General features: G+C 38.4%; 1 protein-coding gene across 5 annotated transcripts in view; it reads right to left on the bottom strand.

Annotated features, from left to right (window-relative positions):
• Positions 1 to 22,386, bottom strand: part of ARID4A (AT-rich interaction domain 4A) — a 67,192-nt gene that overhangs the window by 2,118 nt on the left and 42,688 nt on the right. For 3 of the 5 annotated variants that reach the window (NM_001244179.1, XM_005660000.4, XM_085017630.1), the window contains 8 exons: positions 19,688 to 19,938; positions 16,773 to 16,970; positions 13,643 to 13,727; positions 12,663 to 12,804; positions 9,313 to 10,446; positions 8,943 to 9,047; positions 5,030 to 5,236; positions 4,059 to 4,205 (listed from right to left, as the gene is read on the bottom strand). In NM_001244179.1, the coding sequence (NP_001231108.1) occupies positions 4,059 to 4,205; positions 5,030 to 5,236; positions 8,943 to 9,047; positions 9,313 to 10,446; positions 12,663 to 12,804; positions 13,643 to 13,727; positions 16,773 to 16,970; positions 19,688 to 19,938 (2,269 nt within the window). Of the gene's footprint in view, positions 1 to 4,058; positions 4,206 to 5,029; positions 5,237 to 8,942; positions 9,048 to 9,312; positions 10,447 to 12,602; positions 12,805 to 13,642; positions 13,728 to 16,772; positions 16,971 to 19,687; positions 19,939 to 22,386 lie in introns of all 5 variants that reach the window. The other 2 variants (XM_005659998.4, XM_085017597.1) reach the window with 1 other exon arrangement.

Here is a 22,386-nt window from a genome sequence, read left to right as displayed (position 1 = left end):
TGCTTGCAAGAACCGTGAAACTCACCTGTCCTAAACCAGAAGCAAGATCAGCCTGAGATAAATTCTCACTCTGGCAAATTCCTGCTTTATCTCGGGGTTACAGGACTATAAAATAATCCATTTATCCTAGAGAATTTCCCGTAACCAGTTATCCCACCCCAATACACCAATGGATGCAACATTCTCATCAGCACAAAGTAGTAATGTAGGTCAGGAATTAGAATTATGGGATTAGGATGTAGATGTGGGTGAGAGTGATTAGGAAAAATGTCCCCAAATGACTTGAACATAACTCTCCAGGAGCACGAAACATGGATTAAGGATCACCACTTGTACAGGTGCTTTGCCATTTTTTTTTTTTAATTTTAATTTACTTATTTATTATTATTTTTTTTGTCTTTTTTTTTTTTTTTTTTTTTTTTTGCTATTTCTTTGGGCCGCTCCTGCGGCATATGGAGGTTCCCAGGCTAGGGGTCGAATCGGAGCTGTAGCTGCCAGCCTACGCCAGAGCCACAGCAACGCGGGATCCGAGCCGCGTCTGCGACCTACACCACAGCTCACGGCAACGCCGGATCGTTAACCCACTGAGCAAGGGCAGGGACCGAACCCGCAACCTCATGGTTCCTAGTTGGGTTTGTTAACCACTGCGCCACGATGGGAACTCCTGTTTTGCCATTTTTTAGTTTTACTTTCATCTTCTTTGCAGAGATCTCCTGCCTCCTCCCAATTTTTGCCCAATTTTTGCTATTTTACTTAAAGTTTTCATTTTTGTCTATTTAAGTACATCTCCCACAGGGTGTGTACTGCCAACATGTAACTCCTTACTACAAATTCTACTATGTATATCTAATATGAGAAGTTGCTCAGTGTCTCCCTTAATAACTCACTTCACACACAAAAAATTAGGAAAAGAACAAAGGAAAGAAGACCATAAGGATATAATCTTTCTAGTTGTCTCAAACTGATATGACCTTTAGGAAACTCAAAGAAGCTGAAGGTTCTCTGAAGAAATTTCAATTTGGTAATGTGTTCTTTTCTTCTTCTTGTGTTTAAAAATTCTATGAAGACCTCTTGTTATTTACATCTTTTAAGAAAAGGACAAACTGGAGTTCCCATCATGGCTTAGCAGAAACGAATCTGACTAGCAGCCATGAGGACACAGGTTTGATCCCTGGCCTTGCTGAGTGGGTTAAGGATCCAGCATTGCCGTGATCTGTGATGTAGGTCACAGACGCAGCTCAGATCTGGTGTTGCTATGGCTGTGGTGTAGGCCAGCAGCTATAGCTCTGATTTGACCCCTAGCCTGGGAACCTCCATATGCCTCGAGTGTGGCCCTAAAAAGACAAACTAAATAAATAAATGGACTTGTTCATTTTCTTATTTTTTATTTTTCTTTTTTTTTAGGGCTGCAGGTGTGGCATATGGAAGTTCCTAGGCTGGGATCAAGTTGGAGCCAGAGCTCCAGCCACAGCTATAGCCTCAGTAAGTCAGGATCCAAGCCACGTCTTCGACCTACATACACCACAGCTCATGGCAACTACAGATCCTTAACCCACTGAGCAAGGCCAGGGACACCGAACCTGTGTCCTCATGGATACTACTAAGATTTGATTTTGCGGAGCTACAAGGGGAACTCCCCCCACCCCCCGCTTTTTTTTTTAACCTTAAAGAGACATCCCTCCTAGAGCCCTCTCCCCCAATCCATCCTAGTCCCAAAATAGCTGCTTTGCAGGCCTGCCATGCAGTGGTCATCCTAAGGCTTCTTGATTTCTTTAGCTTTGCTATCTAATCTATTAATTTTTTTTATTTCTGCTATCATATTTTTAATTTTTAAGAGCTACTTCATGTTCTATGAATTTCACTAACAGTTTTGGTTCAAGACTGCAATATCTTTCCTGTAACTATGGATGTTAGTTATAGTTTGTTGTGTTTTATATAGCACATTGTCTTTTTTTTTCCAAGTTCTTTTTCATTCACGTTTTCTGTTTTGGTTTCTATCTTTATGTAGAGGCTTTCCTCAAACATCTGGTCTTGTGGCTTCCATGTTTAAGACAGGAGCATTAAAAAGCTAATTGGAAACTGTACATGAGGATACAGGGCTTATAAATGTTGGGCACTGCACAGGCAGTGCACATGTAGTGATGTGCAAGGATCTTGCTTTTTGGTTTAGGAACCTCCACATGCTAGTATCTATGTTAGATCATTTCTCTTGGGCTGACCAGTTTCTCCAGAGGAATCTTTCAGTCTCTTTTTCAGGAAGGAGCATAAGCATGGTTACCAGCTTTCAAAGCACCAAGATAAGATCTTTGGTTGGAAAAGGGATAGCAGTCTCAGTTCAGTGTTGCAAACATGCACTCAAGCTCATTATTTTGGGTTTAGCACTTAACCCTCACCTTTAGCTGTGCTGGTGTTCCTGAGTCTGTCTCCCACCCTCCAACAGCTGGATCTATTTTCTGCTAGAGTTGGGGAAAAGGCAGTTTGCTTCACAGGGTGAGATGAAAGGATCCATTCTCTCCTTCCATTTTCAAACAATCTCCATTTTTCAGCCTCACATTTGACATTGCCTTCAGAACTTTTCTGAGGTGATTTTGCATGAATTAGCTTGTTTCTCGTTGCTTGTTTGTCCACTTCAAGGACAAACAAGCTTAGGATTTTAGCATTCTCTCATCTCCTAGGAAGTTAGAGTCCATCTGCTTCCCAGCTTCCAAAAGATAGTTGGCTGCTGACATTTTTTTTTCTGCCATAGTCAGTCTGCTGTCCCATTCTCTTGTCCTTGTGGTTACAGGGCTTTTTTATTTTTTTACTATTTTAGTGGGACCTGCTTTGAGGTTGATGATGATATGTCAATGTTTAACTAGAAGTCAATCCTATACATTTTTAAGGTTTAGATCAGATACTACTCTCTCTCTATGATTACTCCAAAGTCATCTCTGCTTCCACCAACTCCTATACTTTTTTTTTTTCCATCTTTTAATGGTGGCACCTGCGGCATATGACAAATTCCCAGGCTAGGGGTCAAACTGGAACTGCAGCTACTAGCCTACGCTACAGCCACAGCTACGTCTGCGACGTATACCACAGCTCACGGCAATGCCGGATCCTTTAACCCACTAAGCAAGGCCAGGGATCAAACCTGAATCCTCATGGATACTAGTCAGGATCTTAACCTGCTGAGCCACAACAGGAACTTCAGCTCCTATACTTGTTTTTTTTTTTTTTTTTTTTTTTTGTCTTTTTGTCTTTTTAGGGCTGCACCTGTGGCATATGGAGGTTCCCAGGCTAGGGGTCTAATCGGAGCTGTAGCCGCCAGCCTATGCCACAACCACAGCAACGCCAGATGTGAGCCACGTCTGTGACCTACACCATAGCTCACAGCAATGCCGGATCTGTAACCCACTGAGTGAGGCCAGGAATCGAACCAGCAACTTCGTGGTTCCTAGTCGGATGTGTTTCCACTGGGCCACGATGGGAACTCCCTCCTATACTTGTTAATACCACTCCAAGAGCCCTTATCACACAGTTCTACTAGATGTTAAGGCTTTGAGATCGAGAACTGTATCTCATTCATCTCTGTACTTCCACCACCTGAAGGAGGGCCTGGCTTATGGCATGTGTGCATTAATATTGTAGAGCTGAATTATCTTCTATAAGAGTTGCTTAAGAAATGACTTATGATCCCAACAAGATGATCTCTTTGAAGATAAGCCATATGCCTATTCATTTGATGAATCTCATCATAACAAATATAGTGACTCTTAACAAGCAACCAATAAATATTTGTTGAACAATGAAAATCAGAGGGAGTAAGTGCTTTTTGAGAACCTACCACATGTAGTAAAGTCACACGTTTTGTACAATTGTTCACAGTCCCTGTCAAGAATCTCATTTTAAGTCTGTTGTTGATTGACTCACTTCAACAATAACAACAAAGAAAAAAAATAGGAATCCAAAAATAATAATAAAAATGTACTATATTCTTCAAAGAGTTACAAACCTAGATTTTCTAAAATGACAGTTTATCTGAAAAATAGGGAGAAGAAAAGTTATAATCAGATTACCTTCTCTGTCTTTCTTTTTTAATCTTTTTCTCCTCCTATCTATGGTTGCAACTTCAGACTTCAAAGACATGTAATATTTTCTGATTTCCTGTAGTTTTTCTTGGAGAAAAGAGATTCTCTCTGTACTGTTCATATTATCTAATTCATCTAAAAAGGAAAAAAAAAGTTATTTTGGATTTTAAAATAATTCTATGAGAAAAAAATGGCAGTTCTATCAAAGTCCAACTCATAAATCAACAAAAGCTTTATTTAGTTCATTAAAAACCTAATAGTAAACTAAATATGGGTCTATAAAAAGGGAAGACATGGGAGTTCCCGTCGTGGCTCAGTGGTAACAAAACCGACTAGCATCCATGAGGATGCAGGTTCAATCCCTGGCCTTACTCAGTGGATTAAGGATCTGGCATTGCCGTGAGCCATGGTACATGTCGCAGATGCCATCTCAGATCCCATGCTGCTGTGACTGTGGCATAGACCGACAGCTTTGGCTCTCACTGGACCCCTAGCCTGGGAACTTCCATATGCCAAAGGTGAAGCCCTAAAAATATCCAAAATTTTCTATACTAAACATGTATAACTTAATAATGAGAAGAGAACAAGAAAACATCAACACACAGCAACTCTGCTCTATAATTGTATTTATCCAAATAGTGTCTTTGTATTGACGCTTCCCTCCATAATTATTTCCAATTGTCAGTACAAGAAAGGGTATTTAAGTTTCATCAATTAATATATATCCTGCATGTCTCATTCCACAACTAGAGATCTTCCTCTGATTAGTATTTATCAAGTTAGTATTATAAAAAGACAAAGATTTGTATTTAAGATAACCAGTGATTATTGATAAGACTATTTGGAATACCTAAATAAATGAAGTTGCTACTAATCATTATTCCTTATTTTGACATTTTAAAATATATACCACTTCATAATATACATTCAAGTTTTCAAGTTTTCTATAAGCTTCTTACTGAGTTGAAAGCTCCACTTATATGTCCGAGGGGATGAATTCGGATGTTTTTCCTTCTGTTTATCTTTTTCTCCATCTTTAATGTGAGGGGATATTCTTGCAGGAGACCGTACAAGCTTCTGTGGCTTTGATACACTAAGATGCTTTACTGGAGTACATTTACTTGAATTGTCTAGGGCAGGAAGATCTTCACTATCACTGCTTTGTCCTATAAAAAGAAAAAACTATAAATGATAAAAATCTCAAATATTAAAATGCACAGAACCAGCAAATAACACTTTTCAGTATCTAAAGCAATAAGGGCACAAATGTGCTAAGTTTATAACAATAAAAAGATGGAAATAATCTAAATACCCACCAAAATGGAAATGGCTTACAAGTATATACTATTGAATACCATGCTAAAGTTGCTAAAAAGAATGAGCTAGAGTTCCTCAGAATAAAAACGGCAGAACATCCAAAATATACTGTGAAATGAAAAAGCAAAGTTACAGAACCCAAGCACAGGACTGCCCCATTTAAAACAAAACATAAAAACAGCCCCAAAGGGGAACAACTCAAGCTATATATATGAAAAAGCACAAAGAAAGATCTTGATATATAAACCTCCAACTTTTAACAGATGTGTAATGAAACATGACCAGATTATTTGTTTGCAACTTTACATCTCTCCTCCCAAACCTGTACTTAGAGATGCTCTTGGTTTTCACTTAATAACAAATTAGACTTTTCTCTCAGTTTCAGCTCCTTTTTCCCAAATTCTACACCCTACTTCCACCCTCTTCAGCCACTCTAAACAGCACACTCTGCCTCATACTAAAAAGGCCAAGTTGAGAGTTATACACCAGTTTCCCAGCTCCTCCCCTGCCGTCTTTGTCCTTATCACCCTTTTTGGCCTCAAAAAGAGACTGGTAATTCTGGGCAAACGACCTTCTTCAACTGTACTCTTGACACCATTTACTCCCAGCTCCTCTGGAATATCCCAATGTCATTCTGCCTTTTCTTATTTTCCCAGAATCTATGAACATGCTTAATCAAGCTTTCCCACTGGAAAGGGGGAGGAAAGGAGAGGTGAACCACCCCCTTCAACCTGGCTCTTTCCTTCTCTTTAGGGTCAAATTTCCCGAAAGAAAAATTCTTTGTTATCCTGATTTCATGTCTTCTAATCATTTGTCTCCTTGCTCTTGTTAGGGCCCCTGATACTTTCTGTTCACCAAATTCAATGAGTATATTTTAATCCTACTTGAATATTCCACTGCATTTGAAATGCCTTTCTTATTCAAACCAACTATTGTTTACTGATTTTCATTTATCTCTAATTAGCTTCTACTCCACTCTTCCTGGCCCAATTAAAGGGATATGCCACATAATTCTACTTGTTCCTTTTTCTTCTCGTTTTACAAATCTCCCACAGCAGCTTTATCATCTTGTAAATCCGTTGACAACTATCTTCGAAAAAACTATCTTCTTACTTTCTTCTAAGCTCCAGACTCTTATTTTCCCAATACTGGGTAGCTCTAAATGTTTAACATTCCCTAAACTACTCTTCTAACAACCTGCTGCTTCTCCTGTGTGCCATGTGTCAGTTAACTAATTTCTCATAATCTAACTAATAATTCAGTCCTAGTGATTTTATGTCCCAATTCTCTTTAATTCATTCCTTCTTTTACTGCCTTAGTTAAGCCAACGATTCTTTCCAGAAAACGAAACTAGTCATCTCCTTTCTTTTTTCCTTTTTAATCTTTTCAACTTGCTATTTTGAGACAATCTTCAAACTTACAAAAAAGATGAACAGTCACCAAAGAATGTTTTCTTGTCATTTGAGGGTAAGTTGCCCGCCACATTTGGGTATTTATAATGTTTATTTCTTACAAATAAGAACATTCTCCTTGTGTTAGTTATCTAGACATTAGCCCAAACCTTAGCAGTTCAAAACTACAAATGTCTAATATCGCACACAGTTTCTGAGGGTCGGAATCTGGGCATAGCATGGCTGTGTGGTCTGGCTCAGGGACTCTTGTGAAGTTGCAGTCATGCTTTAAGCCAAGGCTCTGGTCTCTGAAGGCTTGACTGGAGCTGAAGGATATGCTTCCAGGACGGCTCACTCAGATGGCATTAGTGCATGTCAGGAGGCTTCAGATCCATGCTGCCTGCTGGCATGACATGCTCAGCTGCTTACCATGTGGGCCTCTCCATGGACTGCTTGAGTGTCCTCACAATATGGCAGCTAAGTTCCCCCAGAGCAAGGGGATCCAACAGAGAGCAGAGAAGAATCTGCAGTGCCTTTTATGACCTATTCTCTGAAGTCATACTCCATCACGTCCGCTTTATTTTATTAGTTAGAAATGAGTCCCTAAATTCAGCCCACACTCAAGAGGAAGGAATTAGGCTTTGCCTCTTGAAGGAAAGAGTATCAATACATTTGTGGATATGTTTTTAAAACCACCACATTCCTAAAGAACTATAATACAACTGTCAAAGTCAGAAAATTAAAACAGACATATTACCATCATCTACTCCTCAGATTCCATATAAGTTTCTCTACTTGACCTGATGCCTTTAGAGCAACAGGATCCAGGTGAGAATTACTACTGCATTTAGTTATCATGCCTCATAAATCTCCTTCAGTCTGGAACAGTTCCTCTTTCTTTAACTTTCATGGCCTTGACAATTTTATTTTGTCAAGTTATTTTATGGAATATCCTTCAGTTTGAATTTGTTGCTGGTTCCTCATGATTACAGTCAGGTTATGCATCTTTGACAGGAATATTACAGATGTGCAACTATGTTCTTCTTGTTGCATCCTGTCAGGTGGTACACGATTTCGCTCTGTCCCTTACTGGTGGTGTTCACTTCATTTGACTCAGATGGTGTCCGCCTGGCTCATCCACTGTAAAGTTATTTATTTTCCCTTTGCAAGTCTTGCTGTCTTTCTGTCTCATCTCTCTTTTCACTCTTTTTCTATACTGTTGACCTGGACTGTCCAGCCCCTAGCCATATCTGGCCGCTGAGGACTTGAAATATGGCTCCAAGGTTTTTCTTTGAAATGCTTTTTATCTTAAATAAATCATATGCTCCTTCCTTAGAATATTTATCTTCTATAATCTAGAATTTCCCTTTCAGACTTATATGAAGGCATGTTTTGGAAGTAAAATTTTACTTTGTCAAAATCAACCATGTTTATTTCTACTATATTCTACAACATAATTATATTCTTTATAGTATAGAAATCTGTTTTTCATGTAATCTATTTGTATTGATTTACTAATTTTCTTGTTTGTTTCAGTAAGAATCTTCTTTATTTTTCCATATTTTATTTTATTTTTTTTTCTTTTTCAGGGGGACATTCATGGCATATGGAGGTTCCCAGGCTACAGCTGCCAGCCTACACCACAGCCACACTAACTTGGGATTCAAGCCACGTCTGCAACCCTGCACCATAGCTCACGGCAATGCTGGATCCTTAACCCACTGAGCAAGGCCAGGGATCGAACCCGCAACCTCATGATTCCTAGTTGGATTCATTTCCACTGTGCCATGATGGGAACTCCAATTTTTCCATATTTTAAAGTTAGTGTGACATTATTTAGAAATTAGTTTTTCTGGATTAAAGGAAAATATTCCATCCAGAAATATAAACTTAATGTTTTTACTACCACAGCAAATGTTATTTTTCTTTTATTCAAGATTCCTAAATACATTCCTCTAATATTAAACTGCTTTAAAAATAACTGCTATAAAAAATAACTGCAACTATCCCAGCTCTAAAGAAAAGCGACCAGCACCTTCAGATTAAAAACTAATGGAAAAATGGCTATTTTCAGAATATAAAAAACAAATTTTTTTAAAGACCAAGCCAACAAACTGTTGAAAATACTAATACCATATTAAAGCCAATACTGAAAAGCACCAACCTGCTCCATTCTTTTCATTTTTGGCTACAGCATTTGTTCGCTTTGGGGTTCGCTTCTGCTTTTTTGCCAGCAATCCACTAGTTCCATCGCTTGGTCTTTTCTGACCTGAAATAAAAGGAAAGAGAGAATTAGGGGGGAAAAAAAAATCAAGAGCAAGTATATTCATTCGCCTGTCTGCTTGACATGAATTTCCATGTATATGTTTTGAAAAAGCGGGGAGGGAGGGAGGGAAGGGGAGGAAGAAAGAGAGGGAGGGAGAGAGGGTAGAAGGAAGGAAAAGTACTTAGCAGATCAACAATTCCTAAAACACTTAGCTTACTAATTTTTGAATTTAATATAAAGGCTGATTTTCTCCCTAGGAAGTCCTTACCCTTCTCCCTGCTCTCTCTTTCTTGAACAATTATACTACAGGTACCAGAGGCAACACTGGTTTCAAATCCATTGGCTGATTCCCTCTCACAGAGACCTTCTTGAGATTCTTCAGCAATACTATCAACTTCAATGGTTACGTCACTCTCACTTTTTATACTTCGAGACTCATCTTGGCTGAGAGTAAGTGGTGAAGCTACTGAGAAGTTATGCTGTACTACAGGAGGTAGGGCAGGCGGAACAGAAACAAGAGAGTTAGACTCAGAGCTTTCCACTGCTACGTCCTCAATGCTGGTCTTATCTTTTTCATCCAAATCATCCAAATCTACTTCATGGCAAACCAAGGTTTCAGGCCCAATCAGAGGCATTGCATCCTCTTCTTCTTTTAGTGGAATATTTACAGTTTCTTCAGCTGGACTATCAGATTTTTCCTTAGTCAATTCTTGAACACACTGGTTTGACTCTGCTATTAATGATGGCATGCCTTCATTTTCTATTTCAAAGTGTTGTTCAAAATTTAAGTTCTTCATTCCCTCAGATGCAACACAATCACTGGTCCTTTCTTGAGATATGCTATTTGTCATTTCAATTCCATTCTCAATTCTTATTTTTTTTTCTGGTGATGAGTGCCCCAGGATTTTCCGTTTCAACTTTTTTTCTTTTGCACATTGATCAATTTCATCTTCAGCAACAGAAGAAAAGTTTTTACTGTCTAATGAAAATTCTAGATTCTGAGCTTCTATATGAGGTTCACTTCCTGCTTCATCCTGGGTAAATGATGACACCTTGGTAATTTCTAAAGGAAGATCTTTTGTCTTGCTTCGCCTTCCCTTTCCTTTAGGAGATTTTTCTGCCTCTTTCTTAACTTCTTCTACTTGTTCCACTTTATTTCCAAAAATCTGTACTACTTGTTCATTCTCTTCAACTTGTAACTTCAAGGTTTCTAAAGGCTGCATTTGAGTCCTATCATTTTCTTTTAACATATGTGCAGCAATCTTTGGATTTTCTTCATCTAGTTTATCATCATTTAAATTTTCATTTTTTTCTAATTCTTCTTTAATATCAGGAGAAAGTTCTTCATTCATCAAATTCTTTTCTAAAAGGTCTTCTGTTTCACTATCAGATGAACAGGAGTCTGTTAAGAGGAAATATTACATTACAAATTACCAATATGATTTTATAATAAATACTCTACCAAAGAGAGAACTCTTTTGGCTGCACCTGAAAAGTTCCCGGGCCAGGGATCCAACCTGCACTAAGCAGTGACCCAGCTGCTACAGTGACAATGCCAGGTCCTTAGCCTACTGTGCCACAAGGGAACTCCCAAAACTCTTAATCATATACCTCCGAATACCTCCTTGTAGAAATTTCTGATATAAATCATACATTTGTGGCCAAAACGGAAGGGGGATCTCAAATTAAAATCCATGTGAAAATATATTACATAGAAAACATTACACACTCTCAACTTCTTTAAGAGTTACTCTGCAATTTTTACTAGTGCCATATTTAGGCTACAATAATCCTTAGAAAAATCAGAGGACTTGTAAGATATGAAGTTAATATATTAAGTGGTTTGTTCTGACACCTAGAGGATACTGATTAACAAATGTGATGCCTATTTTGTCCTTAGAAAGGAATATGACATTCTACATAATTCTGAAAAGAAGATATGTACAAAATGAAAAGCTTGATTTCTCAAAATTTTAGAATTCCTCTGAATAAGAGACATGAACATATATAGGCCAGCTATACCTAAAGTCATTCTTTTTAAGTCAGAGGATTGTCTTTTGTTTTTTGTTTTTTTTTTTGCTTTTTAGGGCTGCACCCGCAGTATATGGAAGTACCCAGGCTAGGGGTCTAATCAAAGCTACAGCCGCTAGCCTGAGCTACAGCTGTCGGCCTATGCCACAGCCACAGCCACAGCAATGCCAGATCCGAGCCACGTCTGTGACCTACACCACAGCTCATGGCAATGCCAGATCGTTAACCCATTGAGCAAGGCCAGGGATCGAACCTGCAACCTCAGGGTTCCTAGTTGGATTCATTTCCGCTGCACTAAGATGGGAACTCTAGTCAGAAGATTTTTAAAATAAGAATTCTAGAAGCTGTGAAATATAAAAATTCTGCCCACATGGTGCTCCTGTTTTAAAGAAGTGCAAAAGAGCAAGCTTAAATGCACTTTTTGAATAAAAACATGTATAATTTTTTGTCGTTTTATTACATACAGAATTTAGAATTAATTTTTTTCTCATGTAAAAAAAAATGCTTTTATGAAGTAGTTTAGCAAGCCTACGTATAGTTTTGTAGGTTGTACAATGCACAGGTGCCCGAATCTAACACGGCACCTTCCACCTTGTGGACATCTTCCATTTGTGTATTATGACAACCTTCCAGCAGATGGCAGTAAAGAGAAGGAACGATGCCCTTTTCTAACATGTATACAGTTCCACACATGCACTCAGGGCAATCCTGCCATTCAGAAAAGCTTTCTTCCTAAAGGGAGGAAAATTCCTATATGACTATTTAACGTTTCTTAGATTACATGGAAAAATATACAGAGGAAGAAAAGTGGGAATAAAGGTAAAAGCGGAATAAAATATGTTCACCTATATTTATCACAAAACATGTTTCTTCCACATTAGTTTGTTCTCTCTTTGAAAAATACAGGCTCAGCTTTATTGAAAGATCCTAGGTAAAAAGCAGTAGATTACAGGAGACACTAATGCGTGCTTTGTAGGACAATGCAGCACATAGGAAGAGGCATGGCTTGTCAACCCACCCTCTATTAAAATAGAATAGTCCTATGATATTAACAAGAAAAGGTATTCCTAATTAAAGTAAAATGTCACTAAATTTAACTAAATGATAGAGTAAAATAAACATTTTCTTCAAATCACACTTTGGAGTTTAAAATCATGTAAGATTCAGAGTTCTTGTCGTCACTCAGTGGTAATGAACCCATCTAGTATCCATGAGGATGCAGGTTCGATCCCTGGCATCACTCAGTGGATTAAAGATCTGGCGTTGCCACGAGCTATGGTGTAGGTCACAGACGAGGCTCAGATCCTGAATTGCTGAGTGTCTGTGGAACAGGCCAGCAGCTGTAGCTCGATTTGACACCTAACCTGGGAACTTCCACATGCCATGGGTGCAGCCATTAAAGGACAAAAAACAAAATCATATAAAATTAAAAACCTAGATGACTTTCTATGAAGTTCTCACAAAAGTGAAGTTTTATTATTTTGATTACTGATTTTTTAAAAATCAACGATCCTCAAAAGCGAGCACCTTCCATTCCATTTGACAGAGGTGAGCTGTCTGGCATATTGCTGCGAGCACTTCTGGTACCTGATTTTCCTTCACTGTTTGGCGTCTTAGACAAACCATACGGCATGTTTGGTGAAAGAGCAGATTTTAAAGGAGGTCGTCCCCGTTTTGACTTCTGCCTCTCCTCATCCCTCTTTTCATCCTTTTCACTGTCTTCTTTATTCTAGGTGGCAACGACAAAATGTATGAGAAGGACCTTATGAAAAATGAACATTCTACTTTTCCAAGGAAAACTATAACTCAGAAAGTTAGTTATGTCAACTCCTGACCTATAATTATGGAAGAATTAAAAACAAACAGTTTTCTAACATCTTTTGTACTTATATGAATATGATGCTCTACAACTTCAAGCTGTAACACTGCAGTTACATTGTGAAGGTCAGAGTTTCTCATCACATTCCCTAAGGAAAAGAAAGATGTGTCGTTGTCTCCACAGCAAAGGTTGAAAATTGAGGGGGTGGGAGAGGGTACAACTGGCCAGTGAGTGCATGTTTTAAAATTTAGTATTAGCTTCTAGCATTTAAAAGTCAGATTTCACGTTTTAAAAAATACACTTGTCTTGAAAAATCCTAAAATCTGGCAATTCTGGGTCAGCATCCCACAGCAGAGTGGTTAGTTCCACCCTCTAGATGAGCAATATCACCTCTTTTTTGTCATTCAGTCTTACTTGACCCCCTGTCTAGAGCACCTCTACAGGCCATTGCACTGGAAGCCTGTGCCCTATCAGTCACTGTTTTTCCAAAACAGTGAAACTTTCCTGAAATAGTGTGGTTTAAATTTTTTTACTTTTTAAACCAGTTAAAACAGGAAAAATAAAAATCATTATAAAAATAAATAATTTTTTTACTTTTTAAGCTTCTGGCTTATAAGAGAGAAAAATCACAATTACTTCAAAAGCCTCAAGATGGATTATACAACCAAAAACAAGGTTTATAAAAAACACAATACAATATGAATAATTCCTATACCTATCATAAAGGATATGGAACCTATGTACATACTTTAGCTTTTTTCTTCTGTTTTTTCTTTGGTCCACCTTTGTCCAATGGCCAGATTATCCTGTCGGCCTTCACCCATTCATCATACCTTAAAATAAAGAATATATTTTAAAAATCCGTAAGAATACCTTATTTGAAATGTATTCACCAAATAAAAACAACAAACTGAAGAGTCTGGTTCTAGTGTTAGCAGACATGGGAAGTGCACAGGTGCTATTTGGCTGGTAACATGTACGCAAGCTGCCCTACCAGGTGTTTTGTGTACCTGCCATGAACAGTGCAAGGCAAGAGAAATTCTCCAGGCAAACAGGCTTAGAAGGAGAGCTAGCATAGGCAAACTCTAACTAGACTCAAGATTGTTTGACCTGCCTTTATTTCCACAACTCCCACACATATGAGCTTAATGAAATAAGCTGATTCTGCACTGAATTCATTCTGTTGTTTGAGTTATGCCAAAGTCAGTCAGGTAAATTCAAATTTGTTGTATGTTAAGTTCCTGACTATTTTACGAAGTCCTTTTCAAGTCATTTTCTCCCAGAACTCTCTCTAGCCTTCAATATTTCTAATAAAATTTTATTCTGAACTGTGTCACCTCTAAGATAAACTTTTTAGCCATTTTCCTTTAAGTTTATTCTTTTTACCTCAAGGTGAAAACTCATTTTTCCCCTTCCTAAAATACTGACATCACTTCTGAATTTCAGTCAATCCAAGTTAGTAATCAGGGGGCAAATAAGAAACTGAACTTTCCAGAACCAAGTAAATATTCTTATATTATATAAATATTTAGGTATCAATCAAAATCTAAAATCTGAACATTTAAGCAAAAAAACGGCAGGAACCATGATGATGGAAGCAGACCTCACTTTGTTAACCCAGTCAATGATGAAGCCACACAGAAGGACAAGGTTCCCATATGCACAAGTTCAGCTGACAAGGTACCATGACTACTTGTACTATGGTTTAAAAACAAGCTCCTCCTAGATTAACCCAATATCTAGGAACACGGAAGGCCAAGGAAAAACCATCAACCATGTGAATAACCAGTTAGGTAACTAGCTAGGAAGATAACCAGTTGGGAAGAATATGAGCATATAACAAAATGACTGTTAAGAAGTTCCTGGGCCAGGGATTGAATCCAGGCTGCAAATGCGGCAACACCAGATCCTATAATCCCCTGCGCTGGGCCAGGGATTGAACCTGCATCTTCACAGTAACCAGGCCACTGCAGTAGGATTCTTAACCCACTGTGCCAAATCATGAACTCCAACCTGTACTCTTTTCAATTGATGTGAGAAGATATACACTAAATTCCCTTTAATTTATTGAGTACTTACTAAGTGCCAGGTACTACTTGGCATGTTAATACAGATATTAGCACTACTTCTCACAACATCTCTATAGTTATTACTTTGTTGTCCCCAGTTTAGAGAAGAGGGAATTGAGGCATAACAGAGCATACACTGAGTATGTAGGGAAATGTTGGAGCACTCTGGCTCTAAGCAACTACAGGGCAAGCAGAGATACTGAACACACGAGACTTTCTAAAAGAGAGAAAAGCAGTCCTTGACATTCAGGAACTGGCCTGGTACTATCAGCTGTTGCTACAGAGCTATTCTGGCCTTCACAGCCAGGGAGTGTTATTCTCCTGTTGAACATGAACAATTTCACAGAACATCAACATCAGACAGGCCTGTTCCATGGCCATGATGGATCAAGACAAAAACAAGACCGCTCCCTACTCGTGTCTCAACACAGAAAAAAAAGGAACATTGTCCAAGCCACAAAAATGACCAAACGTCCTTTTTCCTTCTGAGTGACGGCTGCTGCTTTACCAATTATAGCACTAGCCTTGGTCTAGTCTTCTTCCCTTGTAACCAATTATATGGAATTACCCTCTCCACCTCTTGACAGCATCCCATCTAGAGCAAAGCCCATTTCTGTAAGCCCTCTCCAAAAATCACCTACCAGATGCTCAGCTCTAAGTCCTAAACATTTTTTTTTTTTTTTTTGTCTTTTTAGGGCTACACCTGCAGCATGTGGAAGTCCCTAGACTAGGAGTCCAATCGGAGCTGTAGCTAGTGGCCTATGCCACAGCCACAGTAACGCCAGATCCAAGCTACATCTGTGACCTACACCACAGCTCACGGCAACGCCGGATCCTTAACCCACTGAGCGAGGCCAGGGATCAAACCTGCGTCCTCATGGTTACTAGTCAGATTTATTTCCACTGAGCCATGACAAGAACTCCTCTAACATTCTTTTTAAATTAATTAATCAATGTAAAATTATTACAGTGCTTGATAGGCTTGATTTCTCTTTTTTCTTTTTGGCTACTCCAATGGCATGAGGAAGTTCCCAGGCCAGGGATCAAACCTGTGTCACAGCCACAGCAGTGACCCAAGCCACAGCACTGACAATACTGGAGCCTTAACCTGCTGAGCAATGAGGGAACTGCTAGGCTTGATTTCTTTTTTTTTTTTTTTTTGCTTTGTTTTAGGGCCGCACCGGCAGCATACATGGAAGTTCCCAGAGCTAGGGGGTCTATAGCTGCTGGCCTACGCCACAGCCACAGCAACACCAGATCCGAGCTGCGTCTGTGACCTACACCACAGCTCATGGCAACACTGGATTCTTAACCTACTGAGCGAGGCTGGGGATTGAACTGCATCCTCATGGATCCTAGTCGGGTTCGTTAACCGCTGAGCAACGAAGGGAACTCCTGTTTTCTGATAAATGTAATAAACAAACAAACACACTCGTACTGTTGGGAGCCACAAGCTTGGTTTGCACAGGATCCTGGGCTCTTGTTGTTCCTAAAGATGGTACCCTGAGTTTTCAATGAGTCACCCTCTAATTGAGGTACCACGTGGTTCCCCAAGTTGTGTTCTCCCCCACTGAAAATGAGTAATAAAACTAACTTGTTCAACTATGGATGTGAACCTGGTAACCTCTGGCTGAAAGAACTGACATAGCTAGTAAAACAGTGAGAATGTTAGACATCTTGGAAAACCCAGATAGAAGGGGTGCTTTATAAATACATATATACTGTTTGATTTAGTTCGTCAAAAGAGTAAACTGATCTTTTTGAATCAACGAAAGAAATTTCAAAAAAGAAAAGACATTTCCTGCTTACCTGACGTTCCATCCATAGTAATGTACCAAATATAAAACTTCTCCATCGTCAATTTCAGTGCTTTTAATACTGGCTTCATAGATTTTCTGTGTTTTTCCTCGTCCATATTTTACTTTCACTTTGGTTCCTGTTAGGCAGGGTTCTGTGTCTTCCTCATCTTCCTCCCCTTCAGAGTCACATTTGCTTTCAGTTTCTTCCCTGCGGCAAATTATAACATTGATAATAATACTAATAACTTAATGGAAAAGAATATAACTATGCTAAAAGAATCCAACATGTACAAGAGTCACAACCTAAGTGTCACCTTAATAACATGTCAGTGGAGGAGGAGAAGAAGGAGGAGAAGGAGAAGATTTTTATAGACTACTTACTAAAGAATTTATTTATTATGTAAAGGTGCACTGTGCCAAAAGTCAATCCATATTTCTTAAAGGCCAGTCAATAATCACAGTTAATGTGATGCAGGGTCAAATCACTTTTTATAAAATAAGAATGACATGCTTTGTAAAAGTTTTTAGGATTCATACTCAAGTGCCACCTTATATGTGAAAATGATCTAAAGATAGTTTGTAACTTTCTGCAATTAAAATCTCCTTTACTATTTACTTTCTGCTCAATTCAGAATGGTTTTCAACTAAGACTAGATTTTTGCTGGGCAAAATAGGGAGCAAGGGCTAACTCCATCTTTTAAACTAGTTTATATTTTAAAGTTTTCCCCATCCTAACAAAGAAACAATAGCTATTTGCATATTAGTCACTGGTTAAGAACCATGGGATAATAGCACCAGGGGAACAAAGCTTTGCATATCCTGTTGGTTTCCATTTGTTTTTACATGTCTCCCATCAGTTTTTCCATGTTTTGATAATCAGGTATAAAGGAGACTCACACAGGGAGGTCCAACAGTATTTTTACAAATAAAACATTCTTTATTAGCCCTGCAAGGATTCAGAAGAGATCTGCATCAAAGGTCATTCTAGAGTTTTACAGGCTTAAGAGGAAGTACTGTGCTCTATGACAAGCATAGGGCATTCTTTAGGGACCACTGGGGGTCCCAACATGAAGAAATTTCAACAACCCATTAGCAGTGGGAATGTTTTCTTTCCAGGGGCACCTTCCAATTATATCCTGATAAGGTAATTTCAAAACACCAGAAGAAACTACTTAAATCACAAATCTCTAAAGATAAAAAAGTTTCCCATTTCCATGATTCCTGCTATTGAATGAAAATACAGACTATATTTGTATATTCAATTTTTATTTAATAAAAAGAAATGGGAATTTTTAATGAAATGTCAAGTATAGGACTTTTTTTGTCTCTAAAATACTTGTTTTATTTACATATTAAGGATTTTTTTTTTTTTTTCTTTTTGCCTTTTCTAGGGCCACTCCTGCGACATATGGAGGTTCCCAGGCTAGGGGTTGAATCGGAGTTGTAGCCTCCAGCCTATGCCAGAGCCATAGCATCAGGGGATCCGAGCCACGTCTGTGACCTACACACCACAGCTCACGGCAACGCTGGATCCCTAACCCACTGAGCAAGGCCAGGGATCGAACCCGAAACCTCATGGTTCCTAGTCGGATTTGTTAACCACTGCGCCACGATGGGAATTCCCATATTAAGGCTTTTTAAACCACATCATGTGTTTATATGTGTATATTACATGTTTTATGTATTATAGAGATATTATAAAATAGACACATTGTGATGCTTATTTTTAACAAATCTTCAAACTATAATTAGGCCTTTTTCAGTGGTTTACCTTTGCATAAATTCATTGTCCAAATATTTAAAATACCACACTCATATTATTATACTCAACTCCAATTATTTCCTCCCACCTTCCCTAATCCTAATCATATTTCACTACAAAACTTTCTTTATTCACTAATCTAATTCACATGTAATTGTGATAGCTCCTGCACCTTTCTGTAATGAATCATAAAATTACATCTCCCACTCACCAATCATTCCTATTTTTCCAATTACGTTCTCAATGGTTAATTTTCAGATGAGTGTCAGCCACTAGTTGGAGGCAGCAGGCCACTTTCCCCAATTTTGCTTTAACAACTCAAATTTCTAGAAAATTTACCATCAAATAGTCAAAAAATAACCATAGAGGAGAGCTTCTATACAAGTAAGTGTGTTATGCTGTTGTTGTGAATTAAAATTCATTTTTTAGTAGTCTCTAAAAATTAGTAAATCCATGTGGCAACACAGAAATGGCCAACTGAACACAGTTGGACATTACTTTGATCTAGCTGGCCTGCCTAATCTTTGGTTATTTTTAAGTCAGTTCAGTCCATACATGTATAATACATGGGAGAAAAAAAAAACAAAACCAATCAGTTTTCACTCAACAGCAAACAGGATGGACATTAAAAAGCCAAAATTTAATTGTGATGTGGGGAAAGAATGTATTTTCCAAACTAGAATCAGGGGTGCATGCCACTTATTCTAATACAGTAACTTGAAAAAGAAAAATATCTTAGATAAAGCTAACACACAGAAACATCTGCTAGTACTGTGCACCCATGTGCTTGTTAGCTTTCCCACATTGTACCTTTTTTAAAATGGAATTTTTGCTGTCGCTGTTTCCTCTTGTCCACTTCCTCCATTTTTCTCCAGCTCCCTTCCCTGCTGTCAACTGCAGGACCTTTCTTTTGACTGGGTGGCGCAGCCTTCTTTGAGGCCACTGTTTGGGGCACAAGTGCTATTAAAATGGTGCGACCAGTATATTCTCCAATTCCATAAGGCAATACACATCATCTTCATAATGTGTCTCACCTTCATTAGACAAGAGGAACGGAAGTCCCAAGAAGAAAACATTCCCTCAAACCTGAATCTCTAAGCAGGAACAGAGCACTGCTGTGCCCCAAACAGGTGCTTCTGGAGAACAAATATAAGATAATGTACCTCTCTTGGCTTTTCTCTTCCTCTTCTTCTGAGTCTTTGTCAGAATCCTCCTGCTTTTTAATTTTCTTCTCCTTTTGCTTTGGTGTATTTTTTCTCCCCAGTAGCAGCTCATTTTCTTTTTTCTCTGCAGTTTCACAGTCATCATCTACATCCTTATTTTCTGTATCATTATCTTTTAATTTGTCTTCTGTTTTCTCTTCCTCAATTTCCTTTTTAATAGAATTTGCATCTCGAGCAATTCTCCGTCGTCCCTAAAAGGTGGATAAAAGCTTTAAAATAACTGTCACTACCAAAGAGGGAAGAAGTAGAAGAATGTATCCTTTTCTTAAACCTTCACAGCAAGGACTAGTCTTTTCTCTGGCTGGGACATGACACTGACAACCCATCAACTACAATGTACTTTTGTCTTCCTGTCAAAAGTAAAAAAAAACAACCTATGTAAATTACTCAGTTGTGTCCAGGTCTACTATAATCCCTGGCTACGTGCTACATGAAAAATAAAAATTCTCTCCTTTGTTCACTATATTATTTTATCTCACTCTTAGTATTTCTCTACTGCAGTAAAAGTTATAAAAGAATTACTAAGGGTCAATGATGTAAGTTAATAATAATAATCAGTCCCTTAAATTATAGGCTTTTTAAAAGTTCTGGCATCTCTAATTCTGTTTATAAAGATAACATCTATGTATCACTGTATTTCAGTGTGATTACATTTTCAAAGGACAGAATTGCATCAATGGCCAAAAAGTGAGCTGATTTCTTTGAATGAGTACCTGGAGAGCTCACTAGGCCAGAGGCAACTCGTCAGACTTTTATCAGCTTCTAGTTGCATGCTTATCTGACCAGGAACCTGTTTAGCCATAGTAGCATCTCCTAAATTCTCCTTCCGGCAGAGGCTTCTATATACTCTGGCAGATTCCCCTCAACTGAGAATAAAGTGAGGACAAAAAAAAGCCAACAACTTTGGGAGCACTAGAATACTGTATAATTAATATTTTACTACAACAAATGTTTTGTCTAATTCCTGACTATGTGCTATTTAAATATCAGAAGTAGGTCTTCCCATCATGGCTCAGAGGTTAGCGAATCTGACTAGCATCCATTAGGATGCAGGTTCGATCCCTGGCCTTGCTCAATGGGTTAAGGATCTTGTGTTGCTGTGGCTGTGGCTGTGGTGTAAGCCAGCAGCTACAGCTCCAATTAGACCCCTAGCCTAGGAACCTCCATATGCTGTGGATGCAGCCCCAAAAAGCAAAAAAGTAAATAAATATCGAAAGTAGAAAGAAAAAAAGAAAAGAACTTAAATTAAGTTCCACGAAGGCAGGAACTCTGTCTTATTCACTTCTCTATCCTCAGATCTAGACAGGGCCTGGTATGTAGCAGGTGCTCTTTCAATATTTATGAGTAAATGAATGAAAGCATCTGTTATCTGTCAAAATTGAGGTTTGTCCCAGAAATCCTATTTTTAGAATTCTGGCCTCTGTACTCAGATAAATGAGGAGGAGATTTTTACACTCATATTTATTGCAGCACTTTGTGTAATCATAAAAAATTGCACAAAACCTCAAGGAAGGTAAATTTACGGTACATCCATACTATGCAGTACTCTGCAGATGTTTTACATAAAGATGAGGAAGGTCTTTATGTAACCACAAGAAAATACATCCAGAATACATATAATGGAGATACTATTCAGTCTTAAAAAGAAAGGAAATGCTGATGCAAAGATGGATGAACCTTATGATGAGTGAAATAAACCAGTCACAAAAGGACAAATACTATATAATTCCACTTATATGAAGTACCTAGAATAATCAAATTCATAATGACAGAAAGTAGAATGATGGTTGCCTGAGGCAGGGAAAGGGAGGAATGCGGAGTTACTATTTAACTGTACAGTTTTAGTTTTGCAAGATGAAAAATGTTCTGGAGATGGATGACGGTGATGGTTGTAGAGCAATGCAGTTAATGCCACTGACCTGTCCACGTAAAAATGGTTAAGGTGAGGAGTTCTCGTCATGGCTCAGTGGTTAATGAATCTAACTAGGAACCATGAGGTTGCAGGTTCGATCCCTGGCCTCGCTCAGTGGGTTAAGGGTCTGGCGCTGCCGTGAGCTGTGGTGTAGGTTGCAGACGCAGCTCGGATCCTGCATTGCTGTGGCTCTGGTGTAGGCCGGCAGCTGCAGCTCCAATTTGACCCCTAGCCTGGGAACCTCCATGTGCTACGGGAGTAGCCCCAGAAATGGCAAAAAGATAAAAAAAAAAAAAGTTAAGATGATAAATTTTATGTTCTGTGTACTTACGGCAATTATTAAAAAGTAAAAAAAAGAAATAAACCACTTAGGCTGTTTCATGATATCTACTAGAATATTAGATTTATTAGATGATAGAATGAAGAGTTTTAAAAACTGTTTTCTGAGCAAATAGAAGAGAAAGTGATTTTACCTTTTCTTTCATTAAATATGATTTCACTAAAAACAAAGACACATTACAATTACTGAACTTCTTTGAGAATATGATAAATTTTTTTCTACTTCCAAAATTTGATAAATCTTACTATGTAGACATCATTAGACAATGATTAAAATAGGGTGTGACAATTCCTAATTTGGGTTATACACTGATGGAAAGGAAGAGTAGTAGAAGAGAAACACAGTGTGCACATGACTAGGAAACAAGGTAGATCACGAAAAGATGCC

Source organism: Sus scrofa, chromosome 1, assembly GCF_054392235.1.
Source record: "Sus scrofa isolate SSC_HxYL_T2T_F1_AM1 chromosome 1, Sscrofa_HxYL_maternal_Yorkshire_Landrace_v2.0, whole genome shotgun sequence".
NCBI classification, from domain to species: domain Eukaryota; kingdom Metazoa; phylum Chordata; class Mammalia; order Artiodactyla; family Suidae; genus Sus; species Sus scrofa.
This window is presented reverse-complemented; position numbering and strand designations above follow the sequence as displayed.